The 17,237-nt window shown below is 38.7% G+C and overlaps 1 protein-coding gene and 1 long non-coding RNA gene across 2 annotated transcripts in view; one reads left to right on the plus strand and one right to left on the minus strand.

Annotated features, from left to right (window-relative positions):
* LOC148641083 (uncharacterized) overlaps positions 1-11,048 on the plus strand; it is a 36,303-nt gene extending 25,255 nt beyond the window's left edge. The window contains exons 3-4 of the long non-coding RNA XR_015929943.1: positions 8,360-8,441; positions 9,304-11,048. This is a non-coding gene — a long non-coding RNA (uncharacterized LOC148641083). The remainder of the gene's footprint in view (positions 1-8,359; positions 8,442-9,303) is intronic.
* The window catches only part of LOC148641084 (A disintegrin and metalloproteinase with thrombospondin motifs 15-like), a 29,947-nt gene that overhangs the window by 5,405 nt on the left and 7,305 nt on the right, over positions 1-17,237 (minus strand). The window contains exons 2-6 of the mRNA XM_088618968.1: positions 9,451-9,583; positions 5,987-6,154; positions 1,947-2,230; positions 1,314-1,491; positions 565-740 (exon numbers count right to left, since the gene is read on the minus strand). Of these exons, the coding sequence (XP_088475094.1) occupies positions 565-740; positions 1,314-1,491; positions 1,947-2,230; positions 5,987-6,154; positions 9,451-9,583 (939 nt within the window). The remainder of the gene's footprint in view (positions 1-564; positions 741-1,313; positions 1,492-1,946; positions 2,231-5,986; positions 6,155-9,450; positions 9,584-17,237) is intronic.

The raw sequence follows: 17,237 nt of genomic DNA on the forward strand, positions 1-17,237 counted from the left end.
CAGTTTTTCTGATTTGATTTATACAGATTTTTTTCTGATGCAATTTTTTCCATAAAACTAGCAGAGGTTTTCTGGACTCACTGGGAACCTCTGCTGTGCTCACATGTTAGTGCCTGATATGGTACCGGACGAACAGGCCAATTGATTCAGAGGGAGACTGACAAGGGAGGAGAGATGCAGGGAGATGATTATTATGGAAAATAAAGTACTTTCCATTCATCCATTCTAATACAGGGTCCTGGAAGGAGCTGGAGCCAATCCCGGCAAGCATCGTGTGCGAGGCAGGATACATGCTGGATGGGACACCAGTTCATCGCAGGTTACATACACTCACAACAGGGCCAATTTTCCCAGAAGCGAATTAACCTGCAGATGTGTCTTAGGACTGTGGTAGGAAACCTGAGTACCCAATGGAAACCCAGGAGAGCATAGCGAGAACATACAAACTCCACAATTCAGTACTTTTCTATGTTTAATCAAATGTTTTTTTTGTATATTCTTGTAGTGCAACACATTGCAATATATTATATTACATAACGTGTTTAATCATCTTTAATTACTGACCTTAGGGGCGAGAACGTAGAAGTAGCCTGTGCCATTTGCTCTGCAGATGAGCTTGCATTTGTCCTTGGGCGATACCCCAGAGTATTTGGGGACCCACACTACTGATGGGGTCAGCCTGTTCGTGTTGAGACTGAAGCCATTGAAAGCTTCACACTGCTCCTCGCGGAAACTTTTACCTTTTGGAAGCAAGCCAAAATAAAAACAGGCTGTTAGGATTTCATCAGTAAGACGTATTCTGGAATGCATACTGGAAATGGAACAGCGAATCACAGAATCACAAAGTGTGCTGACAAATCACATGGTTCAATTTGAAACTTTCTGCTGAAAGCAACACAAATTGGGTCTCTGTGAACTTTAGTAGATTGCAAAAAAGAGCATATTTCTAACAAACTGGACATAAATAAATAGCTTAATTAGGAGAGCTCTTAAAGAATTCCATTGAAGGTAACAATTATATAATTTGTTAACTTTCCTGCTTGTACTGAAAAGGAAGGCCTTTGCATAACACCAGAAATCTTTCAATTATCTTTTTGTCTAAAAATGAATTAACATTTTAGGGGGGATTTTGACTTCAGATGCCTTCAGTCATTGTCCCACAGATGGTAGCTTTCCACTAATGGTTCCTCAGCCAAGCAATGACTCAACATGACTGTGGTTCCCTTTTGTTCATTAAGGCCTTCGTAAAGTGCAGCAAATACTCTAGTGTGCTACCAGCTCACATGCCGTCCAGGAGAAACACTACACCTTACCTGTGTCAGGACAGGGGTCCAGGTTGCAGGAACGGTACCTGACGCGCACACCTTGGCAGTATTTGCCACCATTGGCTGGCACAGGGTTGTTACACTCCCTCTTAGCCAGCTGGACTCCCCCACCACATGTCCGAGAGCAGGTGCCGAATGGGCCCCATGTTCCCCACCGGCCGTCCACCTGTTAGAGGAGCAAACACAACTGAAGCACCGCACACTGTCCAGAGACAAAACCTCGTCCAGAAACAAGTGTGCTCTCATTCACTTTTCAGTAGACTCTTAGAAACCCCTGTTAACTGCTTGAAACATGTGGCAGTTTGGAGGCATAAGGGTATCCCATAAACCTGAACCTAGAGTAAGTAAATATTCCCTGCTTTGTTGGATAAATGAAAAAATGAGAAAAAGTATACAGTATATACACTTTATACCCTCCCACCCATGAGCTGCAATAATGTTCAGTGGAAATGATTCGGTGCACCTACTAAACACTAGACAAAACCAGTCATTTTTTGCTCTCAGACAAGCTTGCTTTGCAAGAAAGTGAAGACCTTCAATCTAAAATTGCTAACCGCAGTAGGAATAGTCATATGCCCACAGCACAGCAGAACCAGGCTGGGAGGGCTCAGAGCTGCTGACCTTGCTTCTGGTCAGGTTGTGTCTTTCGGTGCAGACGCCCCTCAGGCACGACTTCCCATCCCCACAGCTGGTACCGTCGGCCCAGGGGAAGTGCCTGGTTTGGCAGACCAGCTGCCCTCGGGCCTTGCCGGTACACCACAGCTTAGTACAGGACTGCATGTAGGGGCAGGGCTTGGACCCGATGCCAAATGCAAGCTCACACTGGCGGTTCAGGCTGTAGCTGGTCCCAGGGAGCACCTCTGGCAGGGCAAGGAGCTTCTGTGGCTGATCGAGCAGACAGTCACCTGCAAAACAAGACAAAGGCCCTTGAAGAGCATGCTCTCTCCGCCCCTCCCCCCCCCCCCCCCCAACCTTTCTGAAGACGAGGGAATTCTCTGTGTTATTTTTCACTTCTCATTTCTTTCTGCTCTGTCATGAGGAAAACTCCAATGCAAGCTGAGGAGGTCTTGGAGGATTATCGTCTCAGAACGCCTGGAAAAAGCTTTGCTTAATCTTCCAAACTCTGCCTCTGACGCAAGTTTTTTTTACAACAACAGGAACAAAGTTTTGTGTTTTCTCCTGTATGGCCACATAAACTCTCAAGCAATTAAAAATAATACAATTAACTGCTTTTCTTACACTGCAACTACTGTTCATAAACCCCACTTCTACTACTATTCATAATAATACTAATAAAATGTATTTTAAAAGCTACTGCAAATTAAACCTGCAAAATCTTGCTTATGGGTGAATACATAATGACTGTATTTGTTCTTCCCCAAAAAAATTCTGTTCCCCTGGGAGAGTTAAGCTGGCGCACACCTGGTTGAAATATATCATTAAAACAACTGGCGCAAGATGTGATTCAGCAAGGCCCCTGGCCATTTAAAATACAGCTTTATTTTCTGTTCACCGGATTCATCTAAGGATGTTTATTTTAATCAAAAGTTTTGAGTTTAAACCAAATGAGGCAATCACTACCTGTGTAAATAACTGTGAACAATCTTCAGGCCGTTTTAAACTGTAATGTAAGCATACAGTTTTGTCAGTGTTTTGTTTGGTGATCAAATGAACTTAGTTAGCAGATAGCAACGTGTAATGTGAGTCATGCTTTAGCACAGACATTCTGTACTATTGGTTTAGCTGCACTAATCTGCTGTGAGGTCAGCAGAGAAGTTCAAACTGCTGCATGCTTTGTATTTAAAAGCGCTGTGGTCATTATGGAGTGCGCCTTCTAGCAATCACCCCTGTGTGACCTTTTAACGTGCTTCGATGACACAGTGCTTGAGAAATTCTGATGGCCCATGACGGAGAGCTGCTAAAAGACACTTCCCTGCCGAGAAAGCAGATATACGACTCTGCACCGCATACTGTCCAGAGACAAAATCTCGTCCAGAAACAAGTGTGCTCTCGTTAACCTTTTAGTAGGCTCTTAGAAACCCCTGTTAACTGCTTGAAACGTGGCAATTTGGAGCCATAAGGGTCTCCCATAAACCTGAACCTAAAGTCAGTAAATATTTTCTGCTTTGTTGGATGAATGAAGAAATATGAAAAGCCCATCTTGTTTAAAAAATCAATGGCTTTGGATTTTCCAGGCATGTAAAATATACATTATATACCCCCCGCCCATGAGCTTCAGTAATGTTCAGTGGAGTGATTCTGTGCACCCAATAAACACTAGACAAAAACCTGACAAAAGTCTTCTGTTCTCTGATGGCATTTTTTCTTAGATTTGTTACTACCAGGTAACTTTGGGCGTTACAGCATCTTGCTCAAAAACTTAATCAATCTGGAAGATGGTGAAAAGAGGGGAGCTAGCATATTTCTTTCCACAGAAGACTGATCTTTTATTAACACTATATTTACAAGGCATTCATGTGCAGTTGTGCTTGACAAAGACTCTTAGCATCCAGCTGTGAGCCTTGTTTATTGTTGGTGTATTCACTGTGGTATTTTCAACTTCAGCTGTTTTTTTTAATAAGACTGGTCCCGGTATCTTTCAGAGTTCCCACATAAAAGCTATTGTAATTGTACATGTAATCAGTGACTGCATGTAGTAAACAGTATTTCTAACATAAATTTAAAAGAGGCAAGGCACTATCAAAACAATCATGTTTAAAACTACAACAGGGAAATTGTAAATACTCATTCAACTCTTTGTACTGCCTGTCTGGGACAACCAGCAGTGAAGAAACATCGAGAAACTAAACTGAAACCCCACAAACCACAGAAATTACACGTTATGATCATTAAATAATAGCAGGTTCACCATGAACACTGTGAAAAGCTGGGTCATAAACAGAAATGAAGTCAAAGATGCAGTGGATCAAAGGAAACTAATTACCTTCAACTGCAAGAAATCTACAAACTTTTTATCGGGAAACGATTAAATTCTTATTGGGAGCAGGTGCACTGGCTGTCTATTGAACCGGCAGATTTATCTATAATCAGTGCGGTTAATCAACAGTGACCTTGAAAGTCACCACCTGACACTCCTGCTTTACACCAGTTTATCTTCTGGGATTCTGTCCTTTTCCTCAGTTCTTCAAATGATCAATTAATCAAAATTATGCAAAGCTTATTAAATCTTTATCCAAAATTCATATGCTTTATTTTTCTAAAATGTACATGCATAAACAGAATGGAAGGTATCTGTTAATGCTCTCTCTCTATATATATGTGTATGTATGTTTAAGAATGTGAAACCAGAGATTCCAGGAAATCACTAAATATTTCAGTAAAACATGAAATCCCTGGTTAAAATATTTAGGGAATCTTTGAAATCTCTGCTCTTACAGTAATTCACGTGTGGCAAGTCTATGCCCTCTAAAACTTCCTGCATTTCACATTTTATTGCAAATTAAGTGCTGCAGTTGTAAAACGGTTCTGTGTGTGCGGTTGTAATCTTCCCAGAATCCCTGAAGTCTCGCACCTCTGAGAGGAAAAAAAAAAACATGGCATTGTTGTGTTACAACAGGAGAACTTCTGTTCTTGTACAACGGAAGAAATAAGATGTCTCCCCTCTTTAATCAGGTATTCAGACGCAAGCTGAGTAATCCGGTCAAAGTGTTTAATTGAAGTGAGGAAAAATCCTCAAAAGGTGTGTGTGGAGTGGGAGAGGGGTTACTGCTGTTAACTGTATTCTCACACATGTGTGAACCACTTCAAAGTGCTAGCTATGTTCCTTCTTGGCAGCCTTGGTAAAGCTAGTCCAACATTCTCATCCTGGTATAAGAAAACCATGTACTTCTATTTTTATTCACAAGGATCTGGAAATACACTACAGTGCCAAAACCAAAGCATTGCTGGTTAGTTATAAAGCTTTCCTTCTACTTTCGTCCAGTTGGTTAGATTACAGCTATTTAAATTTGTCGTTTCCCCATGAACCCTGCATCCCAGCCTTCTGCAGATGGATGGGGTGATTTATCTCATTTGGACCAACTTGACCACCTTTTGAAAAGCTTAGGAAGCTATGCATGTAACGGGGCATGTATTTTATGTTAGTGTTTTTTGAATGAGTTTTCAACAGAACCATTTGTCTCAGTGAGGTGTAATTAAACTCTCCTTATGTATATAATGTGATGGGTTCCCTAAAGATCAAGATTGTTTAGGATGATTTTCAAAAGACTATAAAATCCATCTCCAAGGACTGTACTTTCTTAGCATTGCTTATTTCACATTAGTTAATTTTAAGCAGTTTAATGTTAATACCTTAACATAAACAAAACTGTTTTAGCATTTTTTAATAAATGAATAACATTTAAAGATGGCATAGAGGTTGTGCTTCTGGAGAATAAATGTTCTGTTGTTTTTCCAGGTCTGAAGTGTGTCATCATATTAAATTGTTCATGGAATAAAAATCTGTAGGCTCAAAGTGTTCACTACAAGAGGAATAAAATGGAACTCCCATCCTTCATGTTCAGGAAACCTTACCTTTTTCCACAAGTTGCTAAAAAGATCGTGGTCAGTATCATGAGATAGTTTCCGGACCACAATAAAAGTTAGAGGGAAACATTTGTTTTTAAGAGTGTGAAATGGCCGTTGTTAGGGGTGGAGCTTACCGTGGCCGCTGTCCAGGAAGTCGGTAACGATGGCCGCACTACAGGCGGACCAGGGGTTGGAGCGGTCAATCTGAATGAGCGTGGGAGACATCATGTGATTGTCCTTTAGCTTTCCGAACACTTCCTCACAGGCCTTCACGTTGTCGTGTGGCATATTGAAGACATGTCCTGAACGACAAGCAAACCAGCGCTGCTGTTACATCCCTCCACTGCACAAATTCCAGTTGAACAACACAACATAAGACAGGTCTCCAATGACATTGATGCCATTCAGTCGTTCGAACTCGTTTATTAGTCAGTAGATAATTGATTTGAGGATCTCATCCAGTCGTTTCATGAAAGAAGCCAGGGTATTGAATTTGACATCAGGCCTGGGTGGCTTGTTTTATATATATTTAGCCCTTTGTGTACTGTAGATTCTTTCTGTTCTCGGTTTTAAACACGTCTTCATAGTTTTAAAGGTAAAAAGGCTTTCATTTAATCTGTTGGAAAACTATAGGTAAAAATACTGTACATACAAGTCACATCATGTATTTTTAGCAGTTTAGTAACCCACAGCCATTAAGTGTACTGAGAGATATGGAAACCTATTAACATCACAGAGAAATAGTACTGTGTTTTTATTGCAATTAAACACAATAATTATTGTTTTTAAATGCAATCACATTGTGTTTACACAATTGTGTCTAATATCAGAATATATCGTAATATATATGCAGTAATATTTTCGAAGACAAGTTGAACAACCTGTCATTGAGCAATCCTGGATTAAAGATGTCATTTTCACCATTTTTGTGAAAAGCGTAAAAAGGACAACTTTACAAATTTATTATATTCTTCTTGTGAAACTGCTGAAACATTTAGATAGGTTGTTGCCTAGACTTCAAACAATGAACTTCGAATGAATCTTTAAGCAATGAACAGAATACATTTACAATGACTGAACAGTAAGATTTATACTGTAGCTACTGTTGGTTTACTGTTACCATTAGTCGACTGTTGAGTATTTAAGCATTAAAACCCCAAAAGCTTACACGCTATGCTTACCTCAACTACATCTGAATCTGAAATTACACAGCCCATGACGAGAAATGTGTCATGTGAAGGGAGAAGAAGCAGTGTTTCAGTGTCGGTTTGCACAGACATGAATATAATGAAATATGGGAATGCAAGAAAAAATAATCCAGCATTGTACACAGATTGCTGCCGTAGCCAACAGGGTCATGCATTTATGAAGAGAGTCCTGTTGATGGTGATGATGTGTTAGCATCCCGTATCTCGAAATAATGCAAAATTATCTTGTTTAGATGCAATTTTATTTCATTTATACACAATAAGTATTGCATTTAAATGCAATGCTATCTTGTTTAAACACAGTATTATCTTGTTTAAATGCAATTTGTTTTTATTTATGGCACTAATAGGCTTCCATATAAAAGCATTAAAACACAACAAACGCCTTTAGTTCAGATAGTTATTTGTTGATTGTTCATTCATGCCACATCTGCTCAGATTCCAATCAGCTTTCACGTATTACCAATATGGAAAGTTTTTCTTTGTAGGATGCATAATTGTGCTAGTGCAGTAAAATGAAAACTTAATAAATAACATATGTCTTATAATCATTGCAGTAATTTTTGTTTCACATTGTCAGGGAGGAAAATGTAGTTTGCCTGTTAAAATAAGATTGTAATCAAATGTGTCAGCACTATATCTCCCTCGTTTGCTTCCTTAGCTTCTGGACCAAAGGGATTACAGATCAACCTGTAAATCAGCTTTGGATAAAACTGTCTGCCAAATGAATATAAATATAATATCACCTACAGTAGTACTAAGGGGTTTTTGATGGGTATTCAGATTTTCTCATGCATGTACCATTAAAAACATAAAAGTATAGGTTAATTGTGCACTGAAATGTAGAGAGAAAGAAAAAATGTGTTGTCAGTTGAGTTTTCTTTAAATATTCTTTGGGTCAAAACAGCATCTGTTCTTTTTTTCTCTTTTTCAGGGTGGGATTAACATCTACTTCTCTCTTCATGGCCAACATGAAGCAACCAAGCTTTCCACATGGAAAAACAGCATTGACTCAAAGCAGCACTAGTCCTTAAATGAATTTACAGTGTTGCCACCTTCTCCAGAAATCCTTCTGCTTCACGTATTTGTATTTTTTTAATAATTCAGTTATACATCATAGTGAGATCATTCACCTAGAGACCCCTAAGCTTTAATAGTATTATTAACTATTATTACTGTTGTGCTGTCAATGAACCTTGTGCTCTTATTATCATTGTATATACTTAAAGACATTAAAACTCAACAAATGCTTTCGGTTCTAACACTCTTTCATTGTGTTTTTCATACCCCTCACTACAGCTCGCATCTTGCAAGGAATCGGATGTGATTCTTCTGACTGGGATTTATTTTTTTTACATCTGGAACTACTTCAGCATCTGTTGTGAGTGGTAATTCTTTTTCGAGCTCTTTGATAACACATTTAACAAGCCTAATAGCAACTGTCACTTTAGGGCTTGAAGCCTGTCATGCATAATGCTAGCTTGGACCGAAGGAGCCTTGTGGCAAGTACTATTTACTGAACAGTGCAGCCCAGATGACTCATTTCTTTTGATCAGACAAATGTGAGAAACACCATTTACCAGTGGTCAAAATCACTTTTGTTCGTGTCTAAAATAGTGCCGTAGGTGTTATGTTAAGAAGTGCTAATGCACATGCATGAGGTAATGACAGCTTCCCTGGTGGCTGTCTTGAGTTCCTCATACAACCATGTGGGTGTGCTTTGCCAGTGTTAATGGCTGTTGCTGCTGCTTTTGCCCTGGGCTGTATGTTCCTAGCTTCAGTGCGCTGCATTTACTGTAGGATGTATTTGGAATAATGGAAAAAAAATGAAACACTGTGGAAATGAACATGCCGTAGCTAGTTTGGGCTTCAAAGTATACGAAGTGAAATATGCTGCTTTCTGTACCAGTTAAGTGCACTCCAGAGATGGGCTGGACAATGCTAAGATAAGGTGTAAACCGGATTTTGTAATACGTGCAAGCTTTCCATGCTCTGGTAAGTCAGAATTCTGATCACAGAGCAGTAGTTAAGGTTTGTTATTTTTGGGAATACTAAAATTATCTTCAGAGGTGGCCGGTGCCCACAACTTGCTCTAGTTCCTGCAAAATCCTCTTCTGACCCTTTGAAACCTTAGCCTGTTTCATCCTGATCCTGACTCTCCCAGCTTTGTTAGATTGCCAGTCTCAGTCTTTGCATTGAACTCCCCGATTCTCCAATTGACTAAATTGGCCCATCTGCTACAGGTCTCAGCATCTCTTACCAACACTGAAGGAGCAACTGCTGGATCCTGGATCCCAGATCCTCTCCCACCATCCGCTCCGATGGGAGTCTTCCCTGTGACCATGCTCAGGCATGGCGCCTCAGTGACGGGTTGTGCACGAAGGACTCACCCAACTCGTGTGCGGTAGTGAAAGCTGAAGGCAGGCCATCATCCTCAATAACTGAACAGCTTCTCTTTGAGTCACACATCGTCCCCACGTCTGCCATCCCCAGCGTATCACACGTCGTGGCTCCACACAGGTCCTGCAGGCCATCAGAACAAGACAGAGCCCACCGTGTTATAAAGCAATGTAGAGCTAGCTTTTTTATTTAAAAAAGTTTATTTTAAAGTCTCCTGGACTAAAAGAGATAACAGAACCTAACCACATACAGTTAGGTATACAGCTTTAAACACAATTCTAGCAAAGCTGTCAATACTATCAGCATGGAACAACTGGCTTCCAAAGACTAGAAATACTGTTTTTCACAGCTTTTTTTTTTAGTTTAACAGTTTCATTTGATGCTCCAAACTTTTTTTCTTTGCAGTTCTATTCCTCCTCTGTACTCTTCTCCTTGCACAGTAAGTTGTCTTTTAGAAGATAATGGCTGAGGCACAGGGGAATGTGAAAATAAGTGTGGTCTTCCCACCAAAATAGCATAATTACACCTTATGACCCAAGAGAATAATTTACTTTCTATCAATTTGAGCCCAAAGGTATTTTCTCTAGCCCATTAACCCTCGTATGGCACTGTTATAAGTACGTCAGAGCAGCAGAGAGGCGCCAAAGCTGAGAAACACCACTTCAGGCCTGTAAAAATACCAAACATTACAGCATAACATCCTAGCACTCAAGTGTTCATGTTTCCACCGATCGGTCCAGCATCTCACTGGCTGCAAATTTTAGTAACCGTGACCCCGAATTTGACAGATGTCTGTTGGGATATACAGTCATCCTCAAAACCTTCTGTATTCCAGTTTTCTTATGCATCAATAGTTTCTAGGGATGAAACAAGTCAGGTTTTAGCTTTTACTGTGTAGCAAAAGTATAAGAATATTATTAGAATACATATGAAGCTGGCTATACAGTATTACATTGAATTCACATGTGCCTATGTTAGAATGAACAGAGTGAATGTACAAAATAGTCCTCTAACCCTTAAAAAAATATTCTGTTAGTTCAGCTTAAGATACAGAACACAGAATTCTACTCCCTGTATACCATATGTGTTTATCTGGTAGCCATATTATGACTTAACCATATGATTAAAATACACATGCTCACAGTTATAAAAGCATTCATTAAGGGCAGTTGAATGTTTTTCATAATAACATGTTTTCTTTGTGTCTGTAAGATGCTATAATCAGATTGAAAATGTAACTGTGCTGTTCCATTTGTTTTGTTCAGAGAAGGCTAGTTGTGCCCAGATCACTAAACTCACACAAACAGCAAGCAACATACTCCCTTCTGAACTTTTATTACAATACAGAAGTTTAACAGCAACTCAGTAAATTCCAAAAAGCATCAACATTTACTAACAAGTTAAAAATGTTAGCAAATGCAATCTTTGATCTAAAAATCTTAAAGTACCCCCAGTTAAACCCTAAGATTCTTTAACAAATTGTTTATTACCACATTGTAAGCAATACAAAACGTAATCCAGATGTTAGAGTTGTTTTGTGTGTATGTGGAGGAGTATGTCGTAATTGAAATAAAATGAAGCAAAATGAGCTCAATTGTCATTTTGATTCTGCAAGAGCGTACTTATATTTCACATCACAAATGAGGTATACAAGAAAAAAACATTAATAGAAATGAACACTTTTTGAGTCTTTCCTCTCTGCCAAAACATGTAGCTTTTGTAAATGGACTGGGCTTCCTTTTCAAGAAACATTTAGCTAAATGACATTAAAGGTTAGTTGTCAGATGTGCTGATAACTATGATAGCTACAGTTGCTGAAAGTCTTTTACAAATACAGACACCGTATTCCCATGGTAAAAGGATTTCAGGACTTTCTTTTTGCACACTGCTCTGTCAGTCTGGGTGTGCTGTGGCGTGGCATCATTTGAGCTCTGCTTTGGATTCAGCTTTCTGTTTCATTAGTCCAGGAAACTGTTGAATGGTTATTCTACAGAAGATGACAACACACTGTATGATGTTATCTCGAAATAGCATTTTGTCCGTCTGGAAAAAATTAGTTTGTCTGTTTTCTTCTGATGTCTGTCGTGGATATACAGTACTGCGCAGTGTGCAGTCACTCAGATTTATCTCTCTCAGGGGGAAATATTAATTTTGAAAGGTTCATTGGAATTCATTACTTAATCTCTTGGAAAACCTTTTTTGTTGCTTATATGAAAAGATGTGAGCTTTGTACTCAAAGTTGTTCATGGAGCAATTTATTATTTATTGATATTCAGCTGTAGAACTTTTTAAACTGCATATAATCCAGTCATGGGGTGCCACAGTCGTGCAGTGGTTACAGCCACACAACGCTGGGGTCCCAAGTTCAATTCCTGACCTGGGGTGTGGAGTTTGAATGTTCTTATCGTCTTCGTGTGGGTTTCCTCAGTGTGCTATGGTTTTCTCCCACAGTTCAATAACACAGCGGAAGGTTAATTGACTTTTGGAAAATTGGACCGGCTGTGAGTGTCTCTGTTTGTTTTCTTTGTGTCCACCCAGTGATGGACTAGCATCTCGTCCAGGGGGTACTCTGCTCTGCTCCCACTGAATGCTGGGATAGGCGACGGCTCCCCCTTGACGCTGAATTGGAAAAAGTGGTTAGAAAATGGATGGATAATCCTGTAACTGTGGCTTGAGATCTCTGCGATGGGGAGGACTGAATACACATAGCAGTTTTGCAACAAAGCGATTAAGCATCTTTCAACTACAATAACCCTATTGTGTGCTTATAAATGCTTACCGAAGCCAGTCTATGTCAGTTGCATGCATTATATTCAGAAGTTCTAAGAACAAGATCTGACTTCTGTAGCAACCTACCCTTTATCCCAACTCCACAAACTCTAGTCTCTTATCAACAGCTTATAAAGCAGTTGACCTATTTGGCACTAATCAAAGTGGCCATGAGATTTCCCTCATGCTGTGGGTGATGGTTCATTCTTTTTTTTGTCCGAAATCGACCTCATCTTACGGAGAGACAACACTAATTCAAGCAAACATTTTCTGGTATTTTTTATGCATAGGCTGAAAGACATTAGCATGACTGAGAAACAAAGATGCTGAATAAAAGAGACTCTGAAAGTCTAAATGATCAACAAAAAACACATCCATCCATTGATTTCTCTTCCTGACCAGAAGGCAGAAGCTAAATAAGACCTTGGGCCTCAGACTACGTTGGTGGGAACATACAGTATGATGTATACTTTGGCTAAAATCAAATCTTTTCAGATATGCAAGCTCAAAGACAGCTGAAACCAAGTAACTGTTCTTTCAGTGATTCTGTGGTACAGCAATGTGAATGAGATATGAACAGAATTTTTCTGATGTCCATTAGAAATGCCAAAGTTTTTAATAGAAATAACTACTATTACTATAATGTCATTAAAGGCACTGTAGATACACACTATCCCATTCACACAGTATGTGCCTCCCTTCAGAAATATGACAGCTAGTCCTGAAGAAGCATTTTGTCAGTCTGACGCAGCTACCCACCTGAACTACATTTCAAATTTAACCCATTATGTTTTTAAGTTTCTCAAAAGCTTCACCAGTTTACCTAGACAGTAATCCCCTGAACATGGAAATAACTCCTGTCACAAAGAAAAGCCTAAAATGAATGTCCTTGCTTTTCTGTGCTTTTCACCTTTTGAGCTTGAAGTTGATTCCGAGTCATCAGGATCCTCTGATTAATACCATTTTGAGAGATTATATGCTGAAAAGAAGAGCATTAGAGCAGTTTTAAGAGAATCCGAAAACTTCTAAGCCAGACTGTGTACAGTCCAAGAGACTGCAGGAGTGGCCTAGACTGATTCCAACATGTTTGATGACTGAGATGTTGTAGTTTAGCATTTCTCAACGGAAGTGGCCTCATGACATTTGTGAAAGGAATACTGACATGCCTTTCCTGAAATGAATTCCTATCGAAACACGCACACCATGTTTTGTAAACCATACTGTCACTAGAAAGCTGAAAGCAGAACAGGGAATAAAGCTTTGAGTGTTTAATAAACGTCACCACTGCTAGCTCCTATTTTAATTTCTCACTGTGCCAAAAATGCAGATTGGATGGAATTGATTTGGACTAATCATATGCTACTTTTTTTAACCCAGGACCATTGTAGTTTTGCTTACATTCTAGGGCCTTACAATTACAAATTAAATGTTGTACAAAATGCAACTCTTTTACAAGGGCCATGAACTTGCTTTCTGCAAAGAATACCGTTTTTTCATGTAACACAGCCATTGAGAGATAATATTCTTCTTTGACTGGGAAAGTCACTACACCATTTTTTTTACCCATCTGGTTTTCTCTCTCCTATTGTCAGAAGCAGACAATCCAGTTGTGAAATAGTGCTTGAGCTTAAGTAATTGTAGCCTTTGTAATTACAGGTCTCTTTTAAGATTTTAACACCAGTAGATACAGCAATCCTTAAAATAATCGTAAGAAGAGAGATGTAAAAATTTGATAAATCATCCTAGATAAGGGGTACTGTCTTGATTATGTCAGTGGAAAAGGCTTTAGCATTAAGAGCATTAAGATCGGAATTGATTTTATATTACAGTATTTCATCCAACATTATATTGCATCTTGCTCTAAAAACTTTTTGCAAAAAAGAGAAATTTCTCCTTTATGTATATGCTTTGATTGTGGTAACATCTCTCTCAAGCCTAGTTCTGTCTTCTTAAAGAGATCTTAAAGAAAAACCCTTTCTGAACCAGTTCTTGCTTGTAATTATTGTATGTGAAGACAGTAATCTCACAATGTAGGATGTACTTAGATGTCAGTTCTGTTAGCTAAATTTGAGGCACAAGGGAGATATTAAATTGGAGGAGGGATTAAAATATTGGGCTTTTCAGTACAACGCTGTTATACCCTATGCCATATAATATATCCATTCTTTAAAAATAGAAACAATTTCTACTGTGGCTAAATTCACCAAAGTTTAAATATTGATTTGGAAGTATCAAGGCCTTGGTCCAAAAGTGGTCAAACATGCTGAACCATCTGATATTCATATGATTTCTCCCTTCATTTTATTATAAGATGTGGACAGAAATGCTAATCTGGAATTTCCTTCATTAATTCACTATCTGGTCATCATTAGCTCCATTCTGCTCTTAATAATAATAATAGAAACATTCATTCCTTATGATGGAGTAACAGTAAATAAAAAAAAGTCAACATTAACATAGTTTTGACTTGGCCTACTAAGTGCCAATTAGTAAATTATGATTGAATTAATTAGATTGCACATGTAATCCTTTTGTCCTTTCCATATTTTATTTTAATTTTTCTCCAGATGTGGTGCAACACAATCTCTAGTAACCTCAACTGAGCATTATTTCAATTTAATAAAACCTTCCTCACTAACTGAAATGACATAAAACTATCAACATATGGTGCCCATTACTGCCTGGTGAAACCTGAAGAAAAATGAGTTGACCACTTTTCTGGGACCTTGAGTCCTTAGATTTTTTTATTCAAACTGCCAAGCAGTAACCGTGAGAAAGCCAGAGAATAACTATACTTCTTGCCATTTAGCTGAATAATAATCCTTAGAAGACCACACATACTCATAATACTTGATGTGGTGCTTTTAAAAGAAACCAAACAAAAGCTGAATGTTCCTGTAAGTCAATGATTCACCACTTGTTCTTTAGTTTGCCTAGTCTGGAGCAACAGGCTCACACCAAAGCCACTCTGCAACTCTAGGACCCTTTCTGAAGTGCGGTGCAGCTTCTGAGATACCGTATCACCCTCAAATGAATAAAGTCGGTAGGGTGACACAATATGTAGAAATGTTTAGGCTGGGTTTCCACGACTGCAACTAGGACAGCTTTTTGTGCGTCACGAAACTCCATCGACTATAGCCAGTTCTCAATTTGGGTTCTTTTGTAGTCTCAAATGTAATTGAGACTGGTCATATGCCCCTTATCTAGTGAGAAGCAAACTGTCTTAAACTGGGAAAGCTGTAAACCCTAAATAATTGTAATACACCCTTATACTTATCTATTCCCTTTTATTACTGTGTGTATGTATATAATGAACATCAAAATAAACTTGTCACGCCATAACACATGAATTTGAATAGAAAATAATGTATCCATATTTAGGTGTATAGAGATTAAATGATTTTGGTTAATTGATTATTAATGACTGAAGGGTACACACTTGTGTGGCTTTGACAAGCATATAAGCACTAAATCGCCTCATTAGTGAAAGAATTGATAGGGCATTGGTGAGGAGGTGATTTAACCTATTGAATGTCAAACCTGCTGAAAATCAATGAAGAAAAATGCAGAAAGCGGTGAACCCACCCCATTCATCTCAATGCTTTTCTGCCCTTGGAATGTGGGAGGCTGCACTTAGTCAATATCATGCTTGTCACTCTTGATTCCTAAGCGGACGTGACATTACAGCCAAACACAGTCCATCAACGATAAGCCTCAATTGGAGAGTCCAGGTGTCACGATAGCTCATCAAGATCAATGCGATCCAAGTGGGCTGGCCTGTGCTAGGAAAGCTACAGACCTCCTCTTGCAGTGATTGCTGTATACCTGCCTGCAGGGTGCTGTATTGATCAAGTCCTGGCACCTCATTTGCTGAAACTTCAGATAATGCTCAACTTCATGCTGCGTGTATAACATCTGCTTCCTTCCAAAATGAGACGTTATCCCACTTGAATATTTGGAAGATGAGCTCAAACTAGACGTAGCATTTACATTTCAGAGACAAGTGAACATTGCCATGGAAGTGGACAGAATCAAATGACAACCTGGTGCAAAGTGTGCTTCACAGATGTACAGCTTGTATTACACCCACAGGTGATCACACACCACTAACCAACTAGCAACAACCCTGAGCTTTTCATGACACATATTAATAAGTATAATGACGCTACCAATGTTCACTCCAATTTTACCAGTCTGATCAATCAGCTGTTACTGGTCCTGTTACAAAAAACGATTTTGGCATTTTCATGATGATAAGGTGATTCATTTCATAAACTTTTTTTTAAACTTTAAATACATTATTTCATACATTATTTTGATTAAAATGTGCCTGCTAGCAACAGATTTCTTATAGAGAAGGAAAGTGATCATATACTGCAAGCTCTTCATGAAGTCACATTCTTCTGTCACCCTCGCCTAACAAAAATATACGCACACCTAAACCCCAAAACATGTTGAAATGTATTACTTGAAAGAGAATCACCAAAGAGATAACTTGTAATCTCAACTTTAATTTCTTACATTCGACAACATTTCTGAACAGATTCCTTGTTACCTGATCTAGTGAGATCTGTAACCACCTGAATTCCGCCTTGTATATCACCTCTAAAGTCTTCTCTAACATAAGTCCTTTCAAAACATGGTGTAATCCTTCGTTTCTGAGAATTCAGTAGAACATTTCCTTGGATTTCTGCTCACACTTCTTTTCACTTCTGCTGAAAGAACTTGAGGAAGGAATGTTTAAAGTACAAGATCTGTAGAACTGACAACTTACTGTATGTTCTCCACGCTTTCAATAGATTGCTCTTTAACAAGTATTTTCTATGTGATTCATTTTTCTCTCCTGTTTTCTGTTTGTTTGTTTTTTAGGGTGACAAAAGGCAGTTAATTTTACAGTCATTACAAGAAGGGATAGACCTATAATGAAAAAAAAATAAAATTTGGAACCGAACTGAAATTCTAAATTACATTCAAACACAGGTTTGCACCTACAGAAAACAAAGCAAAG

The sequence above is a fragment of the Lepisosteus platostomus genome, chromosome 25, assembly GCF_059453375.1.
Source record: "Lepisosteus platostomus isolate fLepPlt1 chromosome 25, fLepPlt1.hap1, whole genome shotgun sequence".
In the NCBI taxonomy this organism is placed as follows: domain Eukaryota; kingdom Metazoa; phylum Chordata; class Actinopteri; order Semionotiformes; family Lepisosteidae; genus Lepisosteus; species Lepisosteus platostomus.